This window comes from Suillus plorans (assembly GCF_016647745.1).
Source record: "Suillus plorans strain S12 chromosome Unknown HD556scaffold_156, whole genome shotgun sequence".
NCBI lineage: Eukaryota > Fungi > Basidiomycota > Agaricomycetes > Boletales > Suillaceae > Suillus > Suillus plorans.
Window position 1 is genome coordinate 1 of NW_024537540.1, and position 24,698 is coordinate 24,698.

General features: G+C 49.0%; 11 protein-coding genes across 11 annotated transcripts; 7 read left to right on the forward strand and 4 right to left on the reverse strand.

Moving 5' to 3' along the window:
• Positions 1 to 1,112, forward strand: HD556DRAFT_249477 (uncharacterized protein). The gene is made up of 2 exons (XM_041310014.1): positions 1 to 185; positions 241 to 1,112. Exons 1-2 carry the CDS (start codon positions 183 to 185, stop codon positions 976 to 978), a joined length of 741 nt encoding a protein of 246 aa, XP_041151841.1. The 5' UTR covers positions 1 to 182; the 3' UTR covers positions 979 to 1,112.
• HD556DRAFT_249590 (uncharacterized protein) lies at positions 1,113 to 1,884 on the forward strand. The gene has a single exon (XM_041310017.1). The coding sequence runs from the start codon at positions 1,247 to 1,249 to the stop codon at positions 1,802 to 1,804; it is 558 nt and encodes a 185-aa protein (XP_041151842.1). The 5' UTR covers positions 1,113 to 1,246; the 3' UTR covers positions 1,805 to 1,884.
• Positions 1,885 to 3,298: 1,414 nt separating this feature from the next.
• Positions 3,299 to 5,906, reverse strand: HD556DRAFT_1251437 (GMC oxidoreductase-domain-containing protein; the record flags this gene model as incomplete). Its single annotated transcript, XM_041299019.1, has 15 exons — positions 3,299 to 3,379; positions 3,430 to 3,552; positions 3,606 to 3,625; positions 3,686 to 3,909; positions 3,966 to 4,054; positions 4,104 to 4,152; positions 4,221 to 4,358; positions 4,412 to 4,460; positions 4,513 to 4,599; positions 4,648 to 4,874; positions 4,935 to 5,068; positions 5,171 to 5,350; positions 5,407 to 5,498; positions 5,550 to 5,801; positions 5,861 to 5,906. The coding sequence occupies 15 exons, from the start codon at positions 5,904 to 5,906 to the stop codon at positions 3,299 to 3,301; spliced, it is 1,791 nt and encodes a 596-aa protein (XP_041151843.1).
• A 515-nt stretch (positions 5,907 to 6,421) lies between these two features.
• Positions 6,422 to 7,928, reverse strand: HD556DRAFT_1427971 (uncharacterized protein). The gene has a single exon (XM_041304674.1). It carries the CDS (start codon positions 7,864 to 7,866, stop codon positions 6,643 to 6,645), a length of 1,224 nt encoding a protein of 407 aa, XP_041151844.1. The 5' UTR covers positions 7,867 to 7,928; the 3' UTR covers positions 6,422 to 6,642.
• Positions 7,929 to 7,962: 34 nt separating this feature from the next.
• HD556DRAFT_1451860 (uncharacterized protein) lies at positions 7,963 to 8,340 on the forward strand (the record flags this gene model as incomplete). Its single annotated transcript, XM_041308046.1, has 1 exon — positions 7,963 to 8,340. One exon carries the CDS (start codon positions 7,963 to 7,965, stop codon positions 8,338 to 8,340), a length of 378 nt encoding a protein of 125 aa, XP_041151845.1.
• Positions 8,341 to 9,101: 761 nt separating this feature from the next.
• On the reverse strand, positions 9,102 to 12,340 carry HD556DRAFT_1451861 (uncharacterized protein; the record flags this gene model as incomplete). Its single annotated transcript, XM_041308047.1, has 8 exons — positions 9,102 to 9,484; positions 9,758 to 10,678; positions 10,710 to 11,016; positions 11,065 to 11,115; positions 11,171 to 11,398; positions 11,446 to 11,876; positions 11,929 to 12,145; positions 12,194 to 12,340. 8 exons carry the CDS (start codon positions 12,338 to 12,340, stop codon positions 9,102 to 9,104), a joined length of 2,685 nt encoding a protein of 894 aa, XP_041151846.1.
• Positions 12,341 to 12,608: 268 nt separating this feature from the next.
• On the forward strand, positions 12,609 to 13,103 carry HD556DRAFT_1315145 (uncharacterized protein; the record flags this gene model as incomplete). The annotated part of the gene is made up of 3 exons (XM_041301091.1): positions 12,609 to 12,708; positions 12,763 to 12,840; positions 12,895 to 13,103. 3 exons carry the CDS (start codon positions 12,609 to 12,611, stop codon positions 13,101 to 13,103), a joined length of 387 nt encoding a protein of 128 aa, XP_041151847.1.
• Positions 13,104 to 13,722: 619 nt separating this feature from the next.
• Positions 13,723 to 16,274, reverse strand: HD556DRAFT_1315146 (uncharacterized protein; the record flags this gene model as incomplete). The annotated part of the gene is made up of 6 exons (XM_041301092.1): positions 13,723 to 14,850; positions 14,952 to 15,130; positions 15,188 to 15,376; positions 15,443 to 15,543; positions 15,596 to 16,005; positions 16,065 to 16,274. The coding sequence occupies 6 exons, from the start codon at positions 16,272 to 16,274 to the stop codon at positions 13,723 to 13,725; spliced, it is 2,217 nt and encodes a 738-aa protein (XP_041151848.1).
• A 1,336-nt stretch (positions 16,275 to 17,610) lies between these two features.
• Positions 17,611 to 20,809, forward strand: HD556DRAFT_1251428 (uncharacterized protein; the record flags this gene model as incomplete). The annotated part of the gene is given in 7 exon segments (XM_041299017.1): positions 17,611 to 18,273; positions 18,332 to 18,838; positions 18,904 to 19,294; positions 19,370 to 19,545; positions 19,562 to 19,646; positions 19,705 to 20,481; positions 20,535 to 20,809. Coding segments are annotated over 7 exon segments (2,874 nt in total), but the record flags the coding sequence as incomplete, so codon positions are not given.
• A 219-nt stretch (positions 20,810 to 21,028) lies between these two features.
• HD556DRAFT_1451867 (uncharacterized protein) lies at positions 21,029 to 21,956 on the forward strand (the record flags this gene model as incomplete). The annotated part of the gene is made up of 3 exons (XM_041308048.1): positions 21,029 to 21,235; positions 21,291 to 21,617; positions 21,678 to 21,956. The coding sequence occupies 3 exons, from the start codon at positions 21,029 to 21,031 to the stop codon at positions 21,954 to 21,956; spliced, it is 813 nt and encodes a 270-aa protein (XP_041151850.1).
• Positions 21,957 to 22,384: 428 nt separating this feature from the next.
• On the forward strand, positions 22,385 to 23,423 carry HD556DRAFT_1251434 (uncharacterized protein; the record flags this gene model as incomplete). Its single annotated transcript, XM_041299018.1, has 3 exons — positions 22,385 to 22,570; positions 22,635 to 22,812; positions 22,888 to 23,423. 3 exons carry the CDS (start codon positions 22,385 to 22,387, stop codon positions 23,421 to 23,423), a joined length of 900 nt encoding a protein of 299 aa, XP_041151851.1.
• Between the last annotated feature and the right edge of the window lie 1,275 nt (positions 23,424 to 24,698).

Below are 24,698 nucleotides of genomic sequence, written 5' to 3' on the forward strand. Positions count from 1 at the left end.
ACTCAAGATTCTAGTGTCAGTAGCGTCGGATAGCCCGTGATTCTGAGAGGGGAGGCCTCCTAAATTCGAAGTCCTCTCTTCAATCCTACAACCATGACTATGGCGGTCGGATTCTTGTCGCTTCCTACAGAGCTCATATGTCACATTCTAATCCTTAACCCCAGGGACATTAGTCGCTGTGCATGGTTCGCTTTTCCCGTAGTTCCACAATTTCCTCCGGCTAATGTTTGATCATGCTAGACATGCAATATCTTTTGGCTTGCGGTCCGGAATTCTGTCCACATTCAATACAAGCTTGAAATTTATGCTCAGGGCTTGACTAGTACTGGGGCCGCTACCATGAATTCGACCGGCGTTTCCAAAAAGATTCTGTGTTCGCTCAAGACATTGGCATCTTTGTGGCGATCTGACTTCCATGCGACCACTACCTTTGAATCAGTGGTCGCTATTGCTGCCACTGAATATATTCCATTTTTACCCGCGATCCAAGATGTGAAATGTGGGCTTTGGTGGTCTTACTCGCTGGACGAAGACAAATTCTACATTCAGGATTGTGGCATGAATCCTACACTCTCCCGGACATGGTTTATCGATGATGTCGACCGCTTTCTTACTACCTTCGACCCTCTGCAGGATCTTATGGTTGTGTGTTCTGAGCATCATCATTATGTCGCTGTGACCGATGCGGAACAAGATTACCGTGTCTGTCGGGTGGAGTTCCGACTGGCTTCATCCCAGTGTCCACATCCCAGTGCTGCGTGCACTTCCTTGGAGTGCAAGCATACCTTTGATGCACTGCCTGGCTATTACCGTGCTGCTTTGTCACCGCCTGTAATCTGTGGTGATCGCGTATTTATTCTCTATTACATAGAGAACACGGCGGATGACTGCCATCCTCAGCCTGCATCCGGCATGTTCATACAAGTGATCAATTGGAGGGGGGGATATGTGAATAGGGTGAGTTCCCTCTGTTTGTGAAAATTATGCTACTCAGCATAAGCAGCATTTTTTATGTCAACTGCATATCTGCGAGATACATCTTTTCTATCCAGTTGATGAACAGAAGCTTGTCATCATTGGCCCAGAAGGCTCGATATACTTGTACACGTTACAAGGGCTCAATGGGTCGCCTCAGTGCCGAATCATATATCACCTTCCCAAGATCCTCCATCTATCATTATACGACCCGGAAATCATTTTTCATGGCCACCCGTCACTGCATGGCAAAGCAGCACGCCCAGGACTCATGCCGAGCTATGTACCCTCCCTGGAGTCGCAGATTATGGTTTTAGAGTTTCTTCTCAAAGCGGGGACATCTATCCTAGTCATCGATATCGCCATCTTCTCTGACATGGCCCTGCGCTCAGATATGCTCGTCGACATTCCCTGGTCAGATTGGGGACCTCAGTATGCGTGCTACTTTCCGCACCACGAAAGCTACCATATCAGCGTGTTTGGCAGCAAAATGGCTTATGCTCTTCCCCAAGATCATATTCGTGATCCTGGTCAAACACTGGAAGGGCTCTCCAGCGAGGGTTACTTCTATGTGCACATCTGGGACTTCAATAAGCGAGTCATTGCATGTTCGGAAAGTGTCAACGATCCTGACTCACCGAGTCTTCGCATTTGCAAGTCGGGTCAGATGATTGACTCCTTTGGTGAAGACATCTTCTCGAGTCGTGCATACATCGCAACGGTCTGTCGTACGCCATTTCCGACAGCTGGCTCCAGGATATTCTTGGAACAGGGTCGGCTTACTGTGACATGGGTACGTGTTCTTCGTTTGAACACAGTAACAGTCTGATGTGGCTGCGTTGTAGGCTCGGCATGATGAGATTAGTTTTCGGGTCATTTCCCCCACTCAGACGGAGGTTGGCCCGGACCTTACAGAATAGGCAGTTTGGAGTAAAACAGGTGGGACTCAGCGACGCCTGACCAGTTGGGGACCCAGGACACATTACTGGATGACGACGAAGATATTGCAGTGCTTCTATGCCACCGGCTTCCATCTGCATCACCCTGTGGCTCATCATGCTGTGGGCATGGGTGAGAGTATCAGCAGGAAAATACTTAGATACGGTAGCAACCAGCATGACGCTCAATATGAGATAGCTGAAAGCAATAACATTGGTACTTGCGCTAGTAAAGTTATGACTTACTCCAAACAGCTGTCCGAACACCCTGGGACCTCCTCATTGCGATCTAGACTTGCATAGATCCATGACCATGTACCGACGATTCGATTTTTTCGCAGTGTAGATAGCAGGAGCACTGAATTTACACACTTCTATAGTTCTCACGACTGCAATGTCACGGACTCATGAATTCACTCGTGAACCGGACCTTCGGAACTAACTGCTATGCAGTACTGCTGCCTCGATCGGTCCAATGGTAAGTTTTTAGTGACATCACCTGATGGCATCATACTCACCCGCGTTCACTCAGAGTTTAGGAAACGATGTAGCGCGCTCGGTGAACAGCATGACCGCATTCTTGGCGTATGCACTTCCGTCCTCACCTCTTTCGCTACTGACCATTATGAGGTGTCCTATGCTTCAATCTAATGCTGCAGCGGGTGCTGTTGGGAGTGACGACTCCTTGATCCGTGATGAAGACTATCATGGACCGCCATCGGACACCGATTTATAAAGCAACAGCGACTAGCAGCAGTGCAGGTAGACAACAGAGAACATGGACGTGGTTGGGTGTGCTGCTAAAAGCATTTATGAATGTCTGCTGGTATTTTAGTTTTATCGTCCATCTTGTTATGACATCTGCATTGACTTTACGATAGGCGATCAGTACATGCCGCACCACACAGTCGGTAAGGATCACGCCAGACAAAGATTTAAAGATTTAAACCTGGTGACGTATGTTGTGCTAGTGCGTGCATTGTTGTTGATTGATGTTTGAAGGGCTTGGTTCAACCAATCGCGCAAGCCCGATGATGTCCTCGTCGATGCATTGTTCCTTTCACGCAGAGACTATTGATGTGTTCGATTGCTACTATCGTTGTCTTTCAACGGGTGCTCCCCACAGTTCTGCCAATGACCACGACTTTCTTTCTTCCTACTGTCTCAGTTTGACAACAACAATGTTTACGGTGATCTCTGGTCTATCTACTTACGGCTAATCAAGAACCTCTCCATTGAACACTGTGCAATTAGCCCGCACGGTCGGCGATTTGGAGAACCCAATTTTATGGATGGGGGGCCCTTCCTACATAAATTTCTGGTATTTTGACGCATTGTTCACGGCGGATGAGTAGTCGGTCCAGGAAATGGCCTGACGATGAATATCAAATGCAATTGATACCCAATTCTTCAGCAATGATCATCGCAGCCCGCTCTCCAATGAGAAGTGCAGTCGAGTACGTGTTCTGTGTATATCGTGAGATCGCACATCAACAATCCTCTGTCCAGTACCCACTGTGCCAACGTTCAACGGCGAAATGGACATATCTGCAACCTTCAGGTTCGACACTCCATATACATTGAGCCGAGCGTCGACGACTCCCTGATCTGCCTCAGGTTTCATCGCACAAGTCCCAAGCTAACAAATACAAATATCAGATATGAAATCACGGAAGGTTCAGTCGCACACACAGAATGCCACGTCGTTTGCACTGATGTTCGATTCAGTATTTCAAGTACTGTGACAATACAGATCGCATGTCAGCACTTACTAATATCGCGGTGGAATCGATCAATCGCCTCGTCATCTTCGGTAGTGTAAACAATGTCTGGCGCATTCAAGTCCACTGGCCCGGAGGCTTCTCTGCAGGCTGCAGCGCTTCCCTCCGGGAAATCAGGATGGCCGGCAGCGACTTCACCTCGGTAGGAAGCCATGCGTCGAAGAAGTTCGCGTGTCTTTTTGTACCCGAAGTCAAGAGGAACAATATCAGATGGACTGGCCGGAGTGTCGTAGTCATGCAAAGTGCCCTAAAATGAAATGCGTCCACTCACTCATCTAGGAAGCCTGTAGTAAAGTCCATTTCTTCTTTTCCGTCCTCTGTCACGTGGATATGGACGCTTCCAACAGACACGGGGTAAAGCTATTGAAAAGGTTAACAAAAGAATCACAGAGTAGATGAAAAGCAATACTGTATAATACCCCGTACACATATACTTGCGAGGAGGAAGAACAAGCGGCCTCGAGAGCGGTTGAACGTGTCTGGCTGTCATGAGCATTGTCATATCATCAAAGCAATGCGCACACACCCTGCAAAAACACAAAATATTGCAACAGCCTTGTCTGGCCGGTCCTGGAAGAACTCCTTCCAGCGCGGTTGAAAAGCTGGATCCATGGCTTTCAACTCCTCGTCATCAGGACGCCACTTGATTTTTGCATCGAGGCCGCTGAGATTCCAATCAGCACGATGCCAGCAGTGATGATAATAACTTGCACTGACTTTTGTGCAATCAACGACTTGCCGCTGCTGTTCCATTCCGCAAGGCTTTCTGCATTTGAGTGGTTGTGAAGTGCCGCAATCGTGGGATGAAGCATGCTTACCCTGCAGGATACTGTCACCACGCCAGAGGGCGTCCATGGTAACGGCCTCGTCAGCAGCCAAGTATGGAACAAAGACGAGATTGTGATCTGACCGTCCTAAGCCAAGCAAGCTCTCGGGATAACTTAAAAGCGCACCTTGATAATTCTCTCCGACACCAGGCAAATTCACCAGCTGCTCGATACCGCATCGCTTGAGGATCGCCTCGGCACCGATCCCAGACCTCTCCAGAATGGTCGGGGAGCCGAATACCCCAGCAGAAATAACAACCAGTTTTGATGCTCTTACAATACTCGACGACTGATCCGCATCTGGGCAAGACACCGGGTCGCTGGCGAACTCGACACCTACAGCACGCTTGTCTCTTTCGTTTGGAGAAACAGTCAACCGTTTGCTAGGGTTGCGATCTCAGATGGCCACTTACTCGAAGATGATGCGTTTCACGCGCTTTCCGTCCCAGACTTGTAAATTCAGGTTGTGAGCTTGGTTGTAGACATAGTGGTGAGCTGCATCAGAGCGCCTTCCGGTTGTTCCGTCGATGTATCTTGTGTACATGAGCTAAGATTTCGCAATTGCCTAGGAGTGCAGGAACTCACTTCCGCCATGGCTGAGATAGATCTGGTTAGTTGTCGCAGGTAGGAAAGAAGCATCGTAGCTTACACTGTATGTATTGCATGTTTCCAAATCATCGGTGTCGTCGGCATACTGCCTCTTGTGATAGGTCGTGCCAACCTGGATGAATTCGTCGGCGATACCCAACTTACACCCACCAGATGAAACTTTGATAGGTCCGTCATATCCGTGAGTTGGACGATTGGGCTGCATCCCATATGTCTCCAGCTATAAAGCGAACGTATAAGTAATTCGAACGAATGTCCTGAAAACAAATTTGAGACCTTCTTCATGAGGGGAATCAAATTTTCAGATTCCCAACCATCGACTCCCCAATCATCAAAGTCCGAAGCAGGTGCACGGGTATATGCCATAACTATCTCATTATTAGATTATCGTTCACTGTCATTGCAAGTATGCTACGCACAATTCACACATGAGGCTCCACCAACGCAACGACCGGAAGGAACGATCGGCGCACGGCCGTTGAGGCGAGGAGATGGATTTCCCTTGTGGAATGTGACCGTGGTGCTCGTCGGTGCTTGGTTGAGGGGATATTGGTATGGTTGGACATGTATAGGTTTATTGAGGGTGTGTTGACCCGCTTCCAGAATCAAGATCCTGAGCGAGGGATCATATGCAGCCAAGCGACCTGCGACAACACAGGCTGTAGCACCACCTATACAGAAGAATGCATAGCTTAAGAGGGGAAACCACTACAGGATTATATCTGCTCACCTCCAGCAAAAACGATGTCGAATTCTGACAGGATTCGCTGAGACATTAATGTGGAGGGTTCCTTTCAGATTGCCCCTCGCAAGTTCCACTTTATAACCTTGACAGAAGCGATGCCTATCTTGGCGCCCATCGGGAACTTGCGACTTCAGTCTGCTTTCACTACTAGGCGAGGTTTGAACATGATGTGAGAAAAACACGGGGTGCGTACGTGTGTGATACTGCATGATTATAAGAGGGATGCTCCATTACGACTTTCGAACGACAAAGTCATTTTAGAATCGAGCATCCCTGAATGTGTGGCATTGCGGGTACCCCCGACGCATTAAGCATTAGCGACGTTCACACCTGGGAGAGCTTACGGTTTGTTGCTCACAAAATTTTGTGGTTCTTTTGTATGTAACCGGGTATGGAGAACCATGATCAACATATATGCAAGCAGATACTGCTCATGAGAAGGAAGTTGTGCCTCGCAAGTTGCTAATAGTAACGTCTTCAATAACTGATTAACGAAAGTACTCACCTCCTGCAGACCAGGCTATCGCTCGTATTGACGAGCCATCGCAACTATCCAACTTAAGTGAATCACGTTGGTATGCGAGCTTGCCTCGTCACATGCAGTCACGGCCTGCCAAGTATCAGTTAACCCGCTATTCACAGTTGGCAAATTCGTATATCCAATGGAACGGGCACGGACTGCAAGGGAACCAAGGCCAGACCTCTATGGCGGGAGGCTACGGCTCTGTCTATCGAGGACAGACTACGACACACGCGAGGACTACCGACTACGAGCCAGGACTCCTGCCACCGCGCCAGGACCCCTGCCACTCCCGTCCTGTCCTGCCAGAGCGCCCCGCTACATATGCCACCCCTCCAAATGCAACCGTCCGCGGTTGCAAGACGAAAGACGAACGTGCGGGAGTGCGGAAACCTGCGCCAGACCACCACCCTGGTACACCTCCCCCCTCTCCAAATGCAACCGTCCGCGGTTGTACCACGAACGACGAATGTGTGGCCGCAGTCCGAAAATGACGAGAATGCGGCGGCTGAACGAGACGGAGAGGTTTTTGACACCGGCAAGTAGGACAATGTGGTGTACTAGTAGCATGGTGGGAAAAATGATATGGCGAGTTGTCGAAGAATGTTGGATAGCGTCTCAAGTGTGAGTGATGTGGGAGTACTGCAAATACTGTGTGAGGGAGTTGAACATGAGTCCGCAAACGACGACGCCGGTACTGAAGACTGGACCATGGGTTGCGACAGGAAGTGCGAAGGGCCGAAAAATCGCGCGAAGGTCGAGTCTGAGCAACTGTGTAGCACACATCATCTGCCCAAGTGGGCGGGGCAGTATGAAGGTTAGTGTTGGTGATTGGCGAAGACGGTAGATAGGATGGCAACAGTACAGACGAACTCCATGCCTTCAACTGCGCAATGTCAGCGTCTCGACGATTCCTATCTTCCAACTTCTCACGACTCCGCTGGAGCTTGATGCTGGGAACTCGTAGCACATCTTCAACGAACTCGTCCCATGTTGAGTAACTGCATGTTAGGTGGTCCTTGAGGAGGTCGGGGATGCCCTCGAGCACATCCTCAATCAAATCTCCTTTTAAATCTCCCATACCCAAAGCAAGTTGCGAGATCTCAGTTGCCCATACAACATGCGCAAAGTTGCCGTTGGGCGCCAATGCTCCAATATCACCCTCTTTCAGTGCATGCGCAGCCACGCGCTCTCTCTGCTGCGCACGAGATAACTTGGGCGGTTTCAGAAGTGGCCACCGTTTGAAAAAAGCTATCGTGAGTGCCGCAAATGTGGCAGTTTGGACTGAGTTGAGTGACTGGAACCACTGGTCTGCCATTTGTCCGGGCACGAGTTGCATAGAGAAGCGCCGGACACGCTGAGTGTCGGTCCATGTTGTTGGAAGGGAGAGCTGGAATTCTGTGAACCACGTAGACGGTTCCTCATTGCCGCTATAGTCACCATAGAAGAGCGGGACAGGTTCTATAGACATGAATTTGAAATTCGGGGACCAGAAACCAAGAGAAGTCGAAAAGTAGACCGGAGCAAAAAAAATGTGAAAATGCGAAAACCAGGACTCAGATCTCAGATGTCAAGCACGGGGAGCGAAGACCACTCTCATCACCAGATGGAACGGGCACGGACTGCAAGGGAACCAAGGCCAGACCTCTATGGCGGGAGGCTACGGCTCTGTCTATCGAGGACAGACTACGACACACGCGAGGACTACCGACTACGAGCCAGGACTCCTGCCACCGCGCCAGGACCCCTGCCACTCCCGTCCTGTCCTGCCAGAGCGCCCCGCTACAGCGTTGACCTGCGGGTTGAGCATATTCCAGGTCAGCAGAACGTCATCGCTGACGCACTCTCACGGTTTCACAATGAGCTCGTGAAAGATCTCGTGCCTTCGGCGCAGATTTTTGACTTTGAACCCCCTCGGGATGCGCTGGGGGTGGCAGAAAAATGATCCGAGGTACCACACAGTCCAAGCAACCCGTGCGGGAAGCTTGGACTCTCGAACGCTTACAGCTAGAGCGTTCACTTGCCCTTGGCTGCGCTATTGAATCCACCACAGCTTCAGCTTACGACTCGCATCTAAATTCCTATCTCAACTTTTGTCGACTTCATCACCGGGAGGTAGAGCCAACCACATAGTACAGTAACTTATACCCGTATTAGACGGACAGCTGAGGGTGACAATGTAGCAATAGAGGCGGGCCAGCCCATGTGGGCCCATGGCAACAATTGTACCATGGTAGACGAGTGGGCTGCAGGGTTGTGTGTACCTGTTGCAAACGGATGGGCCGGTGGTATATAGTGTAGATGGTAGTATAGGAATGTACTATATAGGATATCTATGTAAATAGTAGTGAATGCAATGAGCTATAGAGACGAGTGGGCCGGCTGAATGGTGTGCAATGTAAATGAGTGGGCCAGGGAGATGGGTATGATGGGGACGAGTGGGCCGGGGGTATGAAGTGCAATGGAGACGGGTGGGCCAGTATGCAAAGTACAATAGAGACGGGTGGGCTGGGATGAGAAGTACAATTGAAGACGAGTGGGCTGGGGGTATGGGGTGCAATGGAGACGGGTGGGCCGGTATGCGAAGTACAATAGAGACGAGTGGGCCGGGGGTAAGGGTGTAATGGAGACGAGTGGGCCGGTATTTGAAGCACAATGGAAGACGAGTGGGCCGGGGGTACCGGGTGAAATGGAGACAGGTGGGCCTCATGATATTCCACCCGGTGGATAATGGAAATATTTGCCGGTATGGATGATACAGATGAGCCGGAAGAGTGTTGTGGGACAGAGGTGAAGGTGAGATGGATGATACAGATGAGCCGGAAGAGTGTTGTGGGACAGAGGTGAAGGTGAGATGGATGATACAGATGAGCCGGACTTCCGGTGTGCGAGAGGTGAAGGCGAGATGGATGATACAGATGAGCCGGACTTCCGGTGTGCGAGAGGTGAAGGTAAAATGTATGATACAGATGAGCCGGACGTCGGCTGTCCGATTGAGGTGAAGGTGAAATGGATGATACAGATGTGCCGGACCTCCGGTGTGCAAGAGGTGAAGGCGAGATGGATAATACAGATGAGCCGGATGTCCGCTGTGTGATTGAGTGAAATGGATGATACACATGAGCCGGAAGGGCGTTGTGTGATATACAATGATGGAAATACCATCCAGTATAGCAACATTCTCACTACTAAAATGCAGGTTGTGCGATTATATGATGCATTGTCTTCAACATTGAAAGCACCAGAGCTTGACAACACAATGTAGACAACTAGTACATACGAAAACATGAATGATATAGACTAGTATTATGTCGGCCCGTCACCGGAAGGCTTGCTTGGATACCTAGCACTCACTGACCGACCTTGGTGCGATAGAGGTCCAAAGCGCGGGCGTGGCAAAGGAGCTGAGACGGACTGGGCATCAGCCGGCACATTTGATGGCCCGGCGACCGGGAGAATAGGAGATTGCACAGGTGGTGCACCAACCGGAGGAACAGATGGGCCGGATTCCCTCATGGTCAGTGAAGGGATGATGGTGGAATTGGATGGCACCCGGTTGTGCCTTGCGACCGGTGATCCATCTGCAGTATCACCCAACATATCACCACCGGTCTGGGCACCCATCCAAGAGACATCCGGAGTGAACACATTGTTGGTCACAGTGCGAGCAAATGCACTGATAGATGGGTCATGGGCTGTCATGGGGGGTGGATTAAATGCCGGTGGAGTTGATGCTGTGACCTGAGTAGATCTTTGCTCCCTCAGATACCTGACAATACCTCTTACTTCAGCCGTGCACTCAGCAAGGAGTCCCTTCTGCACACGCATATCCCGCCCTATGTCATCAATCTGCATGGACATGGCGCTATCAGATGCCTCGGCGATGTCCATGCGATTCTCCAAGTGATCATGCCGGACGTCAATTTCCATTCGATCGTGTGTGCGCAGTTCCTCCATCTCGATGCGAATTTGGGCCAACATGGCCTCCATCTCATCATGAGAGAGAGGGTATTGGGCGGAATGACCAGGTCTGGAAGGAGAGACAGGAGAGGGATGGTTGAAAACGACCGGTAACGGCGAGAACCGGATATTGTCCTCCGAGGCCATGGCCGGTGATGAAGGTGGCATCTCATCATTGCCAGGCTCCACCCAATGATCAGGAGGGAAATCGTGTGCGGATGCCAAAGGGGCCGGTTGTTGTGCAGAACCGCCGGCAGCAACCATCTGGACATCATCGACGTTGTCCTCCTCTTCGATAGGACTTGGGTGCCGGATATCCTTGCCTACAAGAATACATCAGAATGGACAAGTAACCGGAAACAAAAGACTTGCCTTTCGCCTTGGATTTCCCACTCATCTTCTCTCCGGTGGCTTTGGACCGGATGGTCTTGGAGCGAGTGGCTACTGCGACTGCAGGTGGTGCAGTGACGGTGATGGGGGTAATGGTGTTGGCAGAGGTGGTGGGTGCGCTCTCTGTGTTAGTCCGGATGCATGCCATCTTCCACAGATAGCACAATGAGCAAGTCGAGGCGATCTCGCCTTTCTTCGTCAATTGGGGGAAACACTCGACATTCTTGGCCAGACATCTATCACAAGGCGGATGGGGTTCATCAACGCGGGGCTATGGAGAATTAGTATGGTGAAGCATGGCATTGACCGGAAGACACACTGGTTCTGGCACTTTGCCCTTGCTGGTGGCCTTGCCCTTGGGCTGCATGGACTATTCAATAATGTTAGCGTTGTATATCACCTGTGCTATGACAAGCAAATCCTACCAGTTTTTGCCGTTTCCCTGGTCTGACAGTGGCCTGCATCGTGATGAGTGATAGACCGGTAAATGTGAAGTAAAATAATGAACTTGCCTTTGGCCTGCCTTGTGTATCATCATCCTCATCCTCCAATTCATCCTCTTCATCGTCCTGAATCACAACCCGCTGACTTGCCTTCGACGCACTGCCCTTCTTTTTGACAACGATGACAGCCTGATGAGTTGATTTCCGGGGCTGCTTGTTGCATTAGTAACGTTGAATATCTCAAGAAACAAACACACCTCAACGTCCAGAAGATCATCCACATCGATCCCCTCGCCATCCTCATCGCCATGATCTTCCGGTGCCTTTGCCTTCCCTTTCCCCTTCTCCTTCCCCTTCCCCTTCCCCTTTGCCTTTGCCTTGTCATTGTCGGTAGTGTCAGTGTCAGACAAAATTGCCTTCGACTTTGGTGCAGGCTTCCGGGCCCGGTTGACACGGGGCAAAGGGGGGCTGCTGAGCCGGCGTTTCCGGTTTGTTGATGTCCCGGCTGTTGCTGTCCCACCGGGTGGCACATCTTTAGGTATGCGAATGCTGATGCGTGGTGCCGGTGTCGGTGCAGAGGCCGGTGCCGGTACTGGAACAGGTACCGGTGGTGGGGCAGGTACCGGTGGTGGGGCAGGTACCGGTGGTGGGGCAGGTACCGGTGCAGGTGCAGGTGCAGATGCAGGAGCTAGTGCAGTCACAGGTGTGAGTACAGGTTGCATGAGGAGGAATATCCTTACCAGTAGCTGCAGGTGAAGCAGGCGGTGCATGACCCAATGTCTTACTGTACAATGGATGCTTCATGCACATATCCTGATTGTTACCAAGATGGTTCCAATCCGGTACTACCACCAATTGTGAGGTGCGCCTCTGAGCGCGAAAGATCTCAGCTGCAAGTGACAGCAGGCCAGGGGGAACATATGAAGCGTCCCTCCCATATGAACGAATCACGACATTCTGGGACCCTAGTATCAATACAGGCAACCGACAGGACGACAAACATACCACTTCACGAGCAATCTCGTGGCTCAACTCCATTTTCTCATCCTGAGACTGCGACCGGAGAACATCTTGAACCATGTCATCGAGCCGGGCGACAAGAGCGATGAGAGCCTGGTTGGCAGCCGCAGCAGAAGCAGATTGAGAAGACATGATAGTGAGACGATTACAATAGAGCTAGTGGACAAGTCACCCGGAAGAGACGTGTAAAACAACAACACTTATAAAATTTTCAATCACCGGCTAGCCGGGCCGACTCGGACATATCCGAGTCCATTGTTCGCCTCATTGTTGTCAGTCTATTTTTAGATATAAATGTCTCATTGTTGACACGTCATCAGTAATCAATTGTTGCCAACCAACCTGTGAGTACATCATCCGGTCGCAGCCTTCTGTAGAACATGATTCTTCCAGTGATATCATGAAGTCCGTGGATTTGTACGACCCATTCCAGAAGAAAAGAAGGATGCGATCATCGGCGATTGCTCAGCATAATCTACATGTATCTAGTGAGGATGTAGGTAAGAAACCATCACCTCCCACAACGTACCGGTTGATATTATCCGGCATCCCAGTTCATAGCATCTTGGAGCCAGGGAGAGAGGAGCGCACTTACTACAACCCTTTCATGGTTTGTTCAAGCATGGGTGAATGTGAGTTCATCTCATGCTAAGCGATGGTAAGGACAATTGATATGAATTTTAAAGATCTAGATGTCCTGTCAGCCCATGATGGGTTGCAAGACGGTAAAAGATTGAAGATGAACTCTGAACCGGCAGATGACGACCGGTCACTGGACCTGGGATTTCCTTTGTCAGATTATGACCAGATGACCGACAACCACGACCAACAACAATCAGACATGTTGGATATGCAATTTCCCACCTTGTCTGATGATGGACCGGTCAAATGGTGAGATGTTGGATTTGGGATTTCCTCCACAGCCGGATGATGAAGATGTGCTTGATTTGGGCTTTGATATTGACCTCTGTGATCCGGCCGGCAACACAGGCATGTCGCTGGAATCTACATCTCATAAATTGACACTCATTTGAAACGATATTTGACTAGAAGACGGGGCTCTTGACATGGGCTTCGGCACATATCTGGCAGATGATTCGCTTGATAAAGGGACTAATATTTCACCGGAAGAACACCCTTTAGATATGGGTTTCGAGATGGATCCGGTACGTGTTGATCCGGATCAGTCTTGTAAGCCTTCTTGCTGTTCCCGAGATTGTTCTGATCATTTAAACTTAGTCGCCGTCAGTCGACAGGATCCAGTTGGATATGTAATTCAACGGGCTGTAGGTGATTTGCGCGAGGCAATGCACCGGTTGCAGATTGACCGGGCTGGTAATGCAATGTCGCCGGACGAAGCCTTTGCTAGAGAGCAAGTTCTTGACTGTACACAAGAGTTATTGTTGGCATGTCAACTGATGTCGATATCTCGACTTTCAACGTGAAGTATATATTTATAGTCAAATGCTATCTACACCTATCACTAGAATACTTGCTTACAACGATCCAAATTACTACGATTGCATATACTGAGCTTTATAAGAGGCCTTTGTACTTCTATGAGAGCGCTTTGGCTCTGGATTGGTTGTCTGTGCTTCAGATGCTTTGGCTTTCTTGCCGGAGTCCCTTCTTGGGGCAGGGGGTGTTGGTTTGTGCACCGGTGCTTTGTTAGTTTTATTCTTGGCATAGACACCTGATGTAGGGCCAAATGCACGACTTCTAGAAAGATGTTGCGAAGGCAGAGGATCATTGTCATCATTACCGGTTGATTGTGCAGAACCGGTGCTGGTGTTGTCTTCTGCCTGTCCCCTTCCACTTGCAGTCAGCTTTGATTTCTTGACTGGTGGCGGACCATCCGACTCCAAATCAGATTGAATGGGAGCAACCCTACCCCTCTTTTGGGATGATTTTAATTTAGGTGGTGGTAGGACCGGTATGGATCTCTTGACCGGTGGGCGAGTATCTTCCTCCTCTGAAGCCGGACGAGTGCTGCGGACGGTATTGGTCCGCTTGGCCTTTGAAGTTGGTTGTGGGACAGGTATGGATTTCTTGACCGGTGGGCGAGTATCTTCCTCTGAAGCTGTACTAGCCCTGCGAACGGTATTGGTCCGCTTGGCCTTTGAAGGTGGTGGTGGGACCGGTATGGATTTCTTGACCGGTTGGCGAGTATCTTCCTCCTCTGAAGCTGTACTAGCCCTGCGGACGGTATTGGTCCGTTTTGACTTTGAAGGTGGTGGTGGGACCAGTATGGATTTCTTGACCGGTGGGCGAGTATCTTCCTCCTCTGAAGCTGTACTAGCCCTGCGGACGGTATTGGTCCGTTTTGCCTTTGAAGGTGGTGGTTGGACCAGTATGGATTTCTTGACTGGTAGGCGAGTATCTTCCTCCTCTGACGCCGGACTAGTGCTGCGGACCGTATTGGCCCGTTTTGCCTTTGAAGGTGGTGGTGGGACAGGTATGGATTTCTTGACCGGTGGGCGATTGTTGATAGATTTTGACTTTGGTGGTGGTGATTGGAGGTTGTCATCGTGATAGTGATCGTCGTCCTTCTCCTCATCTTCATCATCCTTGTCCTTATCCTCACTACTAGACACCGGTTCCACCCCCTGGTGCGCCTTCCGGTGGACTTTTTCACTGGAACCCTGGGTCTCGCATCAGAACCATTGCCAGAGATTATCTCTGCCGGTTCTCTCATTGTCTTATCATCGCCTTCCCAGCCTTTAAATTCAAAGGTTGGGCGAACCTGGTCCTTCTGTCTTTGACACCACAACTCTAACAGCCGGTCAGCATCAGCCAGCCGAATCTTTGATGGATCGTCGAGCCTCCAGCCGGTAGGTAAAAACTTGGCTGCAATAAAGTCACCCTGAGCCATCCTGACTGAGGCCCAAGGAACAGACGCCTTTGGTTGTTGGCTGCACAATCCTGAAAAATTGCTGGTCAGCAGATCAACTCTCCAGATGCATCATTTGTGAAACTGACTGTAGTGCTTTGTGAGGAAAGTCCTTATAAGACGCTTTTTGCTCTCTAGGTTAAGCTCTGTGACGTCCGGTATGACCGGCAGCCCATAGCTATCCACCTCCAAAGGATAATCGTCCTTCTTTCCACCTTTCTTCCTGCTCTTCTTCACCTCCTCTTCGTTATCATCGTCATCATTATTCAGGTCAACGTCTGGTATCACCCCAGGTCAGATAAGTACTTGACTGAATGGCGCAAGATTTTCAAACAGAAGCTCACCAAACTCTTCACCAGCATAGGCATTCCACTCCGATAACATGGACTTCCAGTCCTTCGTATCGGTATAACTATTCCCCTCCAACTTTTCATTGAAGTCAATTCTTTCAACCGGATCAGTATATCTTTACCGGTTGAGTGTGAAGCGGAACTCACCCATTGATCCGGACTTCGTCTTCCTCTGTTTTCCATGCTGACAATATGAAAATTCTCATACCGGCCTGCTTCCACAACTTTGTTGCCAGATCCTTCATCATACCGGGTGCTTTCTTCTTTGCAAAGTCCGCCTGAACAGCTGCAGGAGGAGCCTTGGCAGACCACTCAATCGCAGTGTTCTGAGCCTCCTCCAGCTCCTCTTTAGATAGACTGGCCACCACTGCAGTGAGTGTTGTCTGATATCTTTCAATAAATTTCTTCGATCCTGGCATTGCTCCGGTCTTTTCAATGATCTCCTCCTTGCGCAGTTGTTCTATGACCGACCGGGAAGTCCATTTCTGACCGAACTTGTTGGCTTTCTTTTCTCGAGTCTTTTCAGGTCTCCGGTTATATAACCAGTCCCGGTACGTCTTGATACATCATGATATAAGTCGGTCATCATGTATAAATTTAAAGTTCTACTGCTCACATATTTCCTGTTCTTCAATGACCGGTCATCCATAGCAGGGGCATGCACCTTGGCCTCTTTTATGACGGCCTTCAGAATCTTTTTTCTATCGTTGGCAGCTGCTTCCTTCCATTCTTCTAGGTGGGATTTCAAGACCAGCACCTCTTCATCGGTTAATTTCTTCTGCTTGGTCTTTTTTGGGCTATCGACTGATGAGTTGGACCGGGGCATGGCAAAGTAGTTGAGGAGCAGTGGACGTCTTGATAGAAGAAAGGATGCATGTGTATCTCACAGTAATAGGTTACATAACCGATGTACGTGACTGCAAACCGAACAAAGGATTGTCCAATACTCGTTCATTGGTATGAATCCCTCAACATCCTATGTGTTTCTGATTCATAGAATGTAGAACTGTAAAAGCATATGGACTTAGACCTGTATTATATAGTATATGGGCAGCATACAGCCCTCAAATACTGGATACCGCCCTGTGCAATCATATTCCACAACTTGCTCAAGTAAGTATAATCACAAATGACTTTGAAGGCCAGCATGAATGTGGACATTAACAGCCGGTGTCCTGAAGATCAAACCAGAAGCCTGTTTGTCTCTAGAGTTGGTTATTTGGTTTGAACTGTTCTCTCAGAGCATGTTTTGCAATGCCAGTGCCCTCGACTAAAGTTTAATCAATGTATTGACTTTGCCAGACTCGTCAATAATCTAATCGAAAGAAGTATATATTGCTGCCGAACCCTCGTAATTACCTGAATGATTGTTCTACAGCCAACAATCCAGAATGCTGGCTAGAAAGAAGTATTTAAACATTGAAATGTAACCTCCGGTCGATGTACTTTATCCAGTCAATTGTCATGTAACTTGAACATGAAATCCATGCGACTCGGGTTAATGGGAGGATTACGGTGTTTGTGATGTCATGCAACTATGGCAACCTCAGTGACTCCAACCTTAATATATCCCATACAGGTGACATTGCAAGATCTTCGGTGAGATCACAGGAACAATGTGGTAATCCCGACCGGTCAAACCATTCGGAGTCTGAACAACACCGGATCAATTGGTCCCTTGATGACTGGGTAGTTCAATGACTAAGAAGGGAAAATGTGGTAATCTCGACGGTTCAAAATCCCCGGAAACTGGAATTGATGGAAGGCACCGCAGTGAAGTCATGTGCTAGGCTACCAGTCATCAAGTTTACAGCACACCGATCCTTTCCAGTCAATATGGCAAATACCAAACAAAAGGGAATCACATACACCCCTCCTACAAAGAAACGATTACCTCAGCTGTATAAGCTCAAGGAAAAAACTACAACCAGGGGATCGAGGTCATCTTGGGTGAAAGATTCATGGGCTAGGAAAACAAAGTCGGTAACATCATCACCAATAAAATCACCCTCAAAGCATAAATCTGGGTCGCCTCACTTGCTCTATGAAGGTGCTGACTTTGAGTTTGACCAAGGTAACATCCCCCAGCCTAAATTTCCAAAATCCCAGGCAAGCAACAGTTATCTTCATTTCCCCGGTCTGACCGGACCATACAGAGTCAGAATGCATATCTCCGGCAATGGAAATGCAAGTTCAAGGACTACATAAATTCACTCATGATCAGAGAAGCCCCACCAGCCAACCGACTTTGCTCAGTCTGCAAGAAGGATGGGGTGTATAGATGTCATGGCTGTTTCAATGAGCCACTCTTTTGCACAGACTGTTGCAGAATTCAACATCAAAGACATCCATTCCATCGCATCAGTCAATGGACCGGATCATTTTTTCAAGAAACTTCACTCATTAAAGTTGGCCTGCACATTCACCTTGCTCACGACGGCACTCCATGTCCCAGCAGCACCGATGACTCATCAGACTTCTTTCAGTGGTCAGATACCGATGACAATATAGATGACGATTATCCGGAAGGACCTTTCATTCAACCGGTCAGAGACTCAGATCGTCCGGCAATAACTGTAGTAGACAAGTCCGGCGTTCACTCCCTTTCCATATGTTATTGCCAATGCCCCAGTGCTCTCAGCCGAGACATACAGCTCTTTCAAGCAGGCTTGTTTCCGGCGTCTTTCACCAGACCAAAAACTGCATTCACATTCGCTGTCTTGGACGACTTTCTGTTAGACAATCTCGAGTGCGGTACATCGGCCATGAATTACTACAGCAAAATTCGCAGACTCACCTCTAGCATCTTTCCACTGATGGTTCCGGTGAGCTGGGTTTTATTCTGTACTTCACATTCTGGTCATTAAAGAACGATATCTGTAGGATCGCTATAGAGAGCTCATGAGAGCTGCCAGGCAGTGGCGACAATGCAAGCTCTACAAGTGGCATGGATTTGCCCACAAAGATGACCAGCCAAAGGATGGTGATCTTGCCCTATTTTGTCCGGCATGTCCGCAACCGGGTATAAACTTGGACCTGTCTACCAGTACAGTCGCCCAGCCTGACGATACACCTTCCTGGCTCATGACTAGGTATTTGGTCATGGATGGCAATTTCAAAGCCGAGCACATGCATCCGGTGAATCCATCCGATGAAGTATCATTAATGGATGGTCTGGGGTTCATGGTCTCCGATGAAAGATACAAGAGCCATTTGGCCATTGCTCAAGACAATGTCCAAAGGTCGGATTGCAATAATCACCGGGCAGTAAATCAAGCAAACGCCTCGCGGCAAAGGCTGGAAGCCACCGGTATAGGAGGATGTGCATGTGCACGGCATGGATGTTTTGTCCCACATTCCATGGTTGACTTTCAGAAAGGCGAAAGGTCAGTACATATTGCATCCGGTCACATCAATGGATGATCTTACAACTCTTACGTGGAATAATCAGGCAGATGAACATGGACTATGCATTAAGTCAAGCTCTCAACTATAAGACCGACGGAATCTCTCGAGCCATCACATTCTACGACATAAATTGTCAGTATAACAAGTATTTGAAGGACCGGATCGCTTCCAGCATGTATCTTTCCATCCCCATAGGTATGGATATCATTCCTGGAATCGGTTTGTGGCATGTACATGGACATCAAGACAACTGCTTTGTCCGGTATGCATCAAATTTTATCCATGGGACCGGCCGGATAGACGGAGAGATTATGGAAACCCTCTGGGCACCTTTGAATATAATATCTCCATCGGCCAGGGGCATGGGAACTCCCCATCGCAAGGAGGTATTGGATTATCAGATGAATGATTGTAATTTCATGAAAATGATTCGTATAAGTAAGTCACCCACCTCCAGATGTGCGTGTGTTGTCGGCGCTCATACAATTCATGTCCGGATGGCACGTCCGGTAGCTAAGTTTCTGTCCAGAAAATTCAAAGAGGCCATCAAGGGGGCTTCGGAAAGCAAACTTGCTTTTGATAATCTTAACGAGACCGCCAACCCCGACATGGTAGTTCTTTGGAAGGCAGAGGAGGCATTGGCTCATGCAAACAGAGCAGAGGATCCTACGGCTATGGACATCTATGAGGTCCGGTTGGAAAGAGGCAAGTGTCCACTTTTATTGGCTGTCCGGTAGGTCTGATCATGAGGTCGTGCAGCGCCAACAAAGAAACAGCAGGAATTGCGCCTGTTGCAGGCTCAAAATCGCCCTGAACATCCGGTCATCAACCCTCCGGTCGACGAGGAGCCGCCACTTGGCTTGCAACCGGTCTTACCATAGAGGAATCGCAAATATCTCTCTGCAAGGATGTGAGAAGTTTGCGAATGCACCCAACGGACATGCAACTGTTGAGAGTGGCTCGATGCCGGGATAAGCTTCACACTCAGATCACGAGCTTTCTTGAGATGTCACCTACTTATCTCGGAGTTGGAGTCAATGTCAATGATCCGGATTGTCTGGTTACTGTTTGTAACTCACTGGATGATTGTGAAGATTACTCCGATTTTGACGAAGATCAAAATCCTGATCTGGACGTACACAATGCTTCCATATTTCAACCGGAGCTCACTGTCATACCCCTACCATCCAACATTGGTGCAGTGAGGTGCAGGGAGTTAGGTCTCACCAATCTCATCAAAGAAGAAATTGCCCTCCGAGAAGGTCAGGCCAATGACGCACTGCATGCCATTAGAGTTCATTTAGGAGATAAAGCTGTTTTATTCCGCAATACTGTCCGGTCAGCCAAGTCACAGGCTTCATCTACTAGGGCATGGACTCGAGTTCGCTCAGTTGAAACAGCAGTCAATCTCCATGCTCGTATATATTCGAAATGCCGGTCGCAACTGGCCAAACTCCCTGACCACGACCTCTTGAAGAAATACCTTCCTTTGAAGAAAGAAGACCTGAAAGCCAGCTCTGCGGTGGCCGATCCAAATGCACGTGGTCAGAGAGATACCACTCTTTCATGGTTCTGGTCCTTGGATGTTCAGGGAGACACATCAGGAAATGACTGGATGACTGAATGTGTGTCTAGTGTTTCTGATTATGAGGTCGTCGGTCACATGTTCTAATTATAGTTTACCGGGTTAATTGGCTCCGGACAAAAGCACTGCGCGATCGCTGGAATGAGGAGGTTATTCTTGTCAAACACGAAATGCAGTGGTCAATTAATTTCTTCACCCACAGAGCCAAGCAATGGCTCTGTCACATGCACAATGCTACTTCTGCAGGGCTCACCGGACATACATGTTATGCTGCCAGACAATCTCACATATATGACCTGCTGGCAGCACATGCAGAGGATGCTTTTCGGAAAATGATCGTTGGGATAGAAGTCCCAGTTCCGGGTTAGTTGCATAATTGTGATTACCGGTTGATAATATATGAACAACTAGCGGCATATGCAGAGGATGCTCTGCGGGAAATGATCGTTCGGATAGAAGTACCGGTGCCGGGTTAGTTACATAATTGTGGTCACCGGTTGATAAGACCTGTGAGGTAATATACCCTTGTGTTTGGCATGTAAATATTCCCAGTGTGCCGGTCACACCATAGCCTCATATTCCTCTCCATGGACAATACTGTAACTCTCATCCCCTCCAACCAAGTCATCATTGCCGCCAAGGGCAATCACATCACAGCTGCAGATATCTCTCGTGCCCTATTCTATGCCAATTCCCGGATGCTGGCCATGCGCCTGTATGTCGACAAGAGTTTTGCCACTGCCATACCTGGTTATGCAGAGACGTTCTACACCCTGATGAAATGGGAGATGGAGGTAGGGAGCCAGCCATGCCGATACTCCCATGCCCTCATCCTTTTCTCTGACATAGACCTTTGCAACACCTTTCATCAATATATGTTTTATCACCCGGTTGTCAGCTACTATTCCTCAACTTCTCAAGGATGTGCTCTCAACCATGACTGCTCACACATTGGTTGATCGGCGACCGGATGTCAATGCCATTTTGCAGGATATCCGGGCATTGCGCCTTTCTGCAGATTCAAACAAATCCGATGACTATGACATTGCTCACATGCCGGACTACTTCAATGACTGGTGGAAGGAATCACTTGGTTGTTGCAGGGTTTCAGATATGTTGCCCAAGTCATCTGTCCAAGATGTTATGGATTTGGTTGAATGGCACTTTTCACACCTTGTCAGTCCATAAGATCTTGTTAACACCGGATGCACCAGATGCTCACACCATTTATTACAGCCGGATCATGTGAAAACTGGTCTTCTCCCATATATTGTGCGTGGTCCGGATAATGCGCCGGATATAATTGGTTCAAGATCTGGTGTGCCGTGCCACCAGACAACGATCGGGAGAGAGTTGCTGGATATGTTGCAGACAAGGATGATGAATCTTAGGCGATCAAGTGATAGGTTGACCGGATTGGTTGGGCCGATTGATGAAATCACACGGGCTGTGTCATCCTCACAGGCACTCATTGACCGGTTACATATAGATCACAGTGCATCCACTTCACAGTAAAGTAGAACCCAATGTCCGCCGGTATCCTGCCAATCTTTTATACCATCACGTCATATTTACCTGAATGGAAATGGAGTCTGTCTATGCAATCAGGTCGTGTGAATATGGGGCTATTTTTTCCAATGGATATAACAGTGGTGCTTTCCTGTCACTTAATTGTTTCGGCAAGCCATGGTTACAATTCCACTTGACTGGGCCTTGTACCAGACCTACCTTGCCGGTGAATTGGTGCATGAGATTTTCACATCTACAATTCTTCACCGACCGGTAAAGGATATGGACCTTGGACTCTTGGATATCGACACTTGTATTGCTTTGGAGCAGCTAGCCTATGTGATGGCCACTGCTTACTCTAACGCCGGTATGTATTCCGGCACACCTGTCTGTTCTGGTCAACTAACCTGCAGAAAGTTCATCTTAAAATAGACATGGTTAGATACAATGACGCCCTGGACAAAGATGAATCCGGTCGAAGTGAGACACGAGAAGAGGTTCTTTTGAACAAATTCCCCCCTGAAGAGGAGCACCTCTTGACAACACCATCTGTTGTCATTGATTCTGGCGGTAGAATCATTGTCTGGTATTTGCCTGGAGCACTCACCTCTATGATGATGGTTGGTCCTTTATCCTTTATCCATTTCCAGTTGTTCTTTTATCTTACCCGGATGCATTACTTAGAAAGATATTCACGGTGCCACACATTCCATGAGTGGTTTGTTGAAGCATAGCATCACATCAGGCAAGATTTCTCAATGGAGGACCCACCGGTCAAACTTCTATACAAGTCCAGATGGAATGATCACCCCCGGTTGCATCAATATATCTCCTGCATGGTTTCAGCAAGGAAGAGAGGTGCGTCAGGTCCACATGCATTGAAATCTCTGGTTGGAAGTATTGTAGAAACATGGCTTCCCGAATCTTGACCCGGAAGATGGCTTCTCGCCGGAGGTATCAGCGGCACTGAAAGGTGCTGCCGGTCACAATATTACAGCATCCCTTCAAAGGTCCGGTATCGTTGTCTCTGCTGCACTTCGAGTCATGCACCCTGATCTTTATTGGGCCGGAATGGAAACTCAAGTCAGGCTTGGTAAATGGGCTGCCAGATATGAGTTGAACGAGATGCACCATCATCTTCAACGCTGGACATCCGTTTTTAATGTGGTATCGATCATATGCAATCGCCGGACACCCCCTCATAGAGATCCTAAATGTCGACCGGCAGCATTTGATATCATGACTACTGCTGGTGTTTATCGCCCGGTTATCATGGATTTCATGAACCTTGGAATCAAGTTTCTCTACGACTCTGGCTCAATATTGGCTTCATCATGTCGACTGGTGAGACATTACATGAACGTGGAAGAGGGCAACAGGATTGTCACTGCATGGTACATGCGAGACAGCATCCACAATTTTGTTGGGACTCCGAGCACGGAGTATGCAAAATATGACCGTGTAGATATTTAGCAACTCCATGTATTGGGCCACATATATTGCTTGTCAATCTCGTTTGATATCATAGACGTACTGTATGGGTATAGACCCGGATGTATATATGAGACGGACCGGATGTTTATTCCCGGTTAATATACTTTGTATGCACCGGATGAGGCATCATGCCACCCACATCATATATTCACCCTATCCCCCGGCCCACTCGTCTCCGGTTAGTATACTCTGTATGCACCAGATACCCCCTCCATCCCACAACGCTCTTCCGGCTCATCTGTATCATCCATCTCACCTGCACCTCTATCACGCAGCGGACATCCGGCTCATCTGTATCATCCATCTCGCCTTCACCTCTCGCACACCGGACGCCCGGCTCATCTGTATCATCCATCTCACCTTCACCTCTGTCCCACAACGCTCTTCCGGCTCATCTGTATCATCCATACCGGCAAATATTTCCATTGTCCACCGGGTGGAATATCATGAGGCCCACCTGTCTCCATTTCACCCGGTACCCCCGGCCCACTCGTCTTCCATTATACCCCATACCCCCGGCTCACTGTCTTCCATTATACCCCATACCCCTGGCTCACTTGTCTTCCATTGTGCTTCACATACCGGCCCACTTGTCTCCATTGCTTCACATACCGGCCCACTGTCTCCATTGCACCCTTACCCCTGGCCCACTTGTCTTCCATTATACCCCATACCCCCGGCCCACTCGTCTTCCATTGTGCTTCACATACCGGCCCACTCGTCTCCATTGCACCCTTACCCCCGGCCCACTCGTCTTCAATTGTACTTCTCATCCCAGCCCACCCGTCTCTATTGTACTTCGCATACCGGCCCACCCGTCTCCATTGCACCCCATACCCCAGCCCACTCGTCTTCAATTGTACTTCTCATCCCAGCCCACCCGTCTCTATTGTACTTTGCATACCGGCCCACCCGTCTCCATTGCACTTCATACCCCCGGCCCACTCGTCCCCATCATACCCATCTCCCTGGCCCACTCATTTACATTGCACACCATTCAGCCGGCCCACTTCGTCTCTATAGCTCATTGCATTCACTACTATTTACATAGATATCCTATATAGTACATTCCTATACTACCATCTACACTATATACCACCGGCCCATCCGTTTGCAACAGGTACACACAACCCTGCAGCCCACTCGTCTACCATGGTACAATTGTTGCCATGGGCCCACATGGGCTGGCCCGCCTCTATTGCTACATTGTCACCCTCAGCTGTCCGTCTAATACGGGTGAATTCACTGAAGGGG